At 49.0% G+C, this 3,735-nt stretch overlaps 1 protein-coding gene across 2 annotated transcripts in view; it reads right to left on the bottom strand.

Moving 5' to 3' along the window:
• Window positions 1-3,735, bottom strand: part of Zc3h3 (zinc finger CCCH-type containing 3) — an 83,440-nt gene that overhangs the window by 15,339 nt on the left and 64,366 nt on the right. Inside the window, exon 9 of one of the 2 annotated variants that reach the window (XM_050145063.1) lies at window positions 3,283-3,414. The exons of the other annotated variant lie outside the window; for it this stretch is intronic. Coding sequence (XP_050001020.1) covers window positions 3,283-3,414 — 132 coding nt within the window. The remainder of the gene's footprint in view (window positions 1-3,282; window positions 3,415-3,735) is intronic. 2 annotated transcript variants of the gene reach the window in all.

Raw genomic sequence — 3,735 nt, 5'->3', positions numbered from 1 at the left:
CTTTGTTGTTGTTTTGTTTTGTTTTTCAAGACAGGGTTTCTCTGTGGCTTTGGAACCTGTCCTGGAACCAGCTCTTGTAGACCAGGCTGGCCTCGAACTCACAGAGATCCGCCTGCCTTTCTAACCCGTTCTTATTACTTAAATTAACCCACTTCTCTTAGTCTACGTGGCTTGTTGTTTTTACTTCTCATCCTGCATTCCTGCTTACTCTCTATCTCCTCTGACTTCTCTCCCTTACCTAGATTCTCCTCCTCTTCTTCTTTCTCTCTGCCCGGAACTCCGCGCCTAACCTCTCACTGCCTAGCGACTGACCATCCAGCTCTTTATTCAGCCAATCAGAAGGCACCTGGGTTAAGACCCATCTTCATGGTGTATGAAAAGATCATTCCACAACACGATACAAAATAAGCGGGGACATGGCATTGTACATCAAACCGGCAGGAAGTGAAAGAATGGCCTAACACGGGCTGGGAGAGATGGCTCAGTGGTTAAGAGCGCTGTCTGCTCTTCCAAAGGTCCTGAGTTCAATTCCCAGCAACCACACATGGTGGCTCACAACCATCTGTAATGGGGTCTGGTGCCCTCTTCTGGCCTGCAGGCATACACACAGACAGAATATTGTATACATAATAAATAAATAAATATTTAAAAAAAAAAAAAAAAAGAATGGGTAAGATAAGGAGTGCTGCTGTGTGTGTCCCACCACAGACTTCTGTAGTTCTGGGACTCACGCTAGGCCGGGGCCTCACCATGGAGTCACATCCCAGCTCCATATTACAGTTTTCTTTTTCATTTCATGCCACAGTTAAAAAACAAAACCAAAGTAAAACAAAGAAATAAAGCGTGAGCAATGAGGGATTATTTCTACGGCAGGTATTTGCCTAGTGTGCATGTTCCAGGCTCAATCCCAAGCACTAAAAACAAACAAAAATAATATGCCAAAAGCTGTGCCACCGAAACCGTGCGCTCCGTGAGTTATATCTCAGTGAATCTGTTGTTTCCTCTAAAACCTCCACGTTCAGAGGGAAAGGAAGTCAGATTAGGGTGTCATTTGAGAAATACGCTCACTACATACAGATACACCAAGTAAAGGCCTCACATGACAAACAAATCAACAACAGCCATTCCAGGGAGTGCATGGCAGCCTGCACGAGAGACAGTCATGACATGGCTCTTTTTACCTTCTCAGCCTCATGTGGCAGGCAGAGCCCTCATCTCTAGGAAAGGACGCATCCTTAGTGGTGAAGAGCTGTGCAGGTAGTGACTACAAGTGGCCGGGCAGGCTGGACTGAGTCTGACCCCTTACCAACAACCACCTCACCACAACTAGTGCAGTCAGCAGTGCCAGATGGGGCTCTCTGTGATCATGGATGAAGATGGGCCCTCAACAGACTCAGCATGTAAATTATGGAGAAAATGGAAGGGCTGCATATAAAAATAAAGATCTGGGCTGACTGGAGGATGCCCCCTCACAAGGCGCAGATAGTATGAGGCAATGGGCAGGAAAACCAAGGATACTAAGGGAGGACTCGGGTGTTTCAGTAGCCAAGAGGGTTAGGATGGACTAGTACAGAGCTGAAACCGAATAGTCAGGGTCCTGGATGGGCCTAAGCACATGCAGGGGATGGCAGAGCAGGAGGCACTGAGTACAGTGGAGAGCTGTGTAGCAGGTTCAGCAGTGAGGTGGAAGAAGCTGGGATACACGCGCATACACAATCTCCACACACATGCACATATGCATGAATAAATGGCTCCCAAAAGCACACACACATACCCAAAATGCATAGGTATACATATACAGAGACTAGATCCGCCGGCTCTGTGCCCTGGGGCAGATGTACACAGAATACTCATGATCCAAGGAGATACCTGCTGAGGCAAAGCTAGCGGTGTCACATCCCTCAAGTCATCAAAGTGTGCCCTAGGTCACAACCAGGAACGGAAGGAAGCCACAGTGCCACACTTGCCACCTTCTACTACAGTGTGAGGACACACCAGACCCAGACAGTACGAGGCATTCTACAAAACAGTCAGCCTGCTGTCATCAAACTGTCCTCAAGTCCAGGGGAGTTTTCCTGCCAGCTGGCAGAGGCTACCCCGAGTGGGGACCTGGAGCAGCCCCATGGCCCCCAGAAAGGGAAGGAGCAGAGACTTACTCCCAGCCTAAATTATTCAAAAGGAAAGGGAACGTGCCTCTTTAACAAGCCCTGGCTTTATGAAGCAAGGTTAACAGTTTCACTTGATTCAGTGGAATATTATAAACTCTCTAGGGCCCATTTGAGGACTTCTACTTCAGGCGCAAGGTGACGACTCAGCACTTTTTATATTATTTAGAGAATAAAATTAACCCTCACAGGCCCAGACTGCTACCTCCCCTCCCGCTGGATCTGGCCTGCTCAGCGCTTTCCCCCATATATAATTACAAGCTGCTATCCATCATGCGGCAGGGACGCAGCGCTGACACGCAGAAAGGGACGCAGTAAGCACTTCCACTAATAGAAGCAGGACTTAAATATCGCTCTGATATCTTCATTTAAATTGGAATATTTTACAATAATCAGCTGCAGCCTCCATGGGGTCCTGCCCCTCACCTGGGCCAGCGCCTAGAAGTGACCCTGCCAGGTCCTGCTAGTCCCCACCTCCCCGGAAGGGCTTCCTTGCCAGGGATCAGTGCCCTTCAAGGTGACCCAACAGCTCCTGTCAAGCTCATGTTGTCAGTAGAAATACAGAAACATCAGTAGGCTCAAGGAAGTCACTGCTCGTACAGAGTCTCAAGCCACTCTGGTGGGTAGCTAGGATAAAAGACAAAAAGCATCAAAAAGCTCAAGCAACTTTAGAGGGCTATGCCCAGGTAGGGTAGGGCACATACACTGTGCTTCTGCTGTCCCTGTGGCACACACACACATATACACCCAGTTTCCATGGAAGCAGGCAGTCATACAGCTATTTCAGTCCTGTAGAGCTTCAAACTTCTGACATCTCTCTCAGTCACTACTGGCCTTAACTCACAGCAGTACCCCCGGGTTTTGCTGTCTCAGTCACTATATCCCTCCCATATTTTGGGCAGGTTCTGATATTAATCCCCTGCTGCCCCTGCATGAGGACCTGGAATGCTACCTGGCCCTGTGGGATCCTGGGCAAATAGCTGCACCTCTGAGTCATTTGCGAGATGGACAGAATTACAATGACCACCTCTGGGCTTTACAAGACAACAGAAGTCAGTGCAGAAAGTACTGAAGACTGCTTAACAACCTGCCCCATGCCCGCCTGCAGCCCCCTCACCTTTGCACCCAGTGGGCAATAGCCTTTGAGGAAGTCACTGCACACTTCAGCCTTGCGGGACACATACACGTGGCTGTAGGGACAGTTGCTGTTGCTGCAGATCCCCTTCAGAAAGTAGGAACACACAGGCATCTGTGAGGAGGGAAGAAAGGTGAGGGCCCAACAGTCTAGAGCTTTGCACCACACCCACTTCACAAGTACAAATACCAGGACTTGCAGGCCCCTGAGAGGGTCCCACAGCTGGACACCAGCCACTCAGATCCTTCCTGAAGACCCCCACCATGGTCCTCCTGAGAGAAATGGACACAAAGCGGGGTGTAACAGCGCACATCTTTAATCCTAACACTTGGGAGGCAGAGAAGGCTGAATATTTGTGAGTTCTAGTCCAGCCTGGTCTACATATTAAGCCCAAGACTAGCCAGGACTATATCTGTATCTATTTCTCTCTCCATA

This window comes from Alexandromys fortis, unplaced genomic scaffold, assembly GCF_014885135.2.
Source record: "Alexandromys fortis isolate MF-2015 unplaced genomic scaffold, M_Fortis_MF-2015_v1.1 scaffold_2_1_26212458, whole genome shotgun sequence".
Lineage (NCBI taxonomy): Eukaryota > Metazoa > Chordata > Mammalia > Rodentia > Cricetidae > Alexandromys > Alexandromys fortis.
Note: the sequence above shows the minus strand (reverse complement) of the source record. Positions and strands in the feature narration are given on the sequence as shown.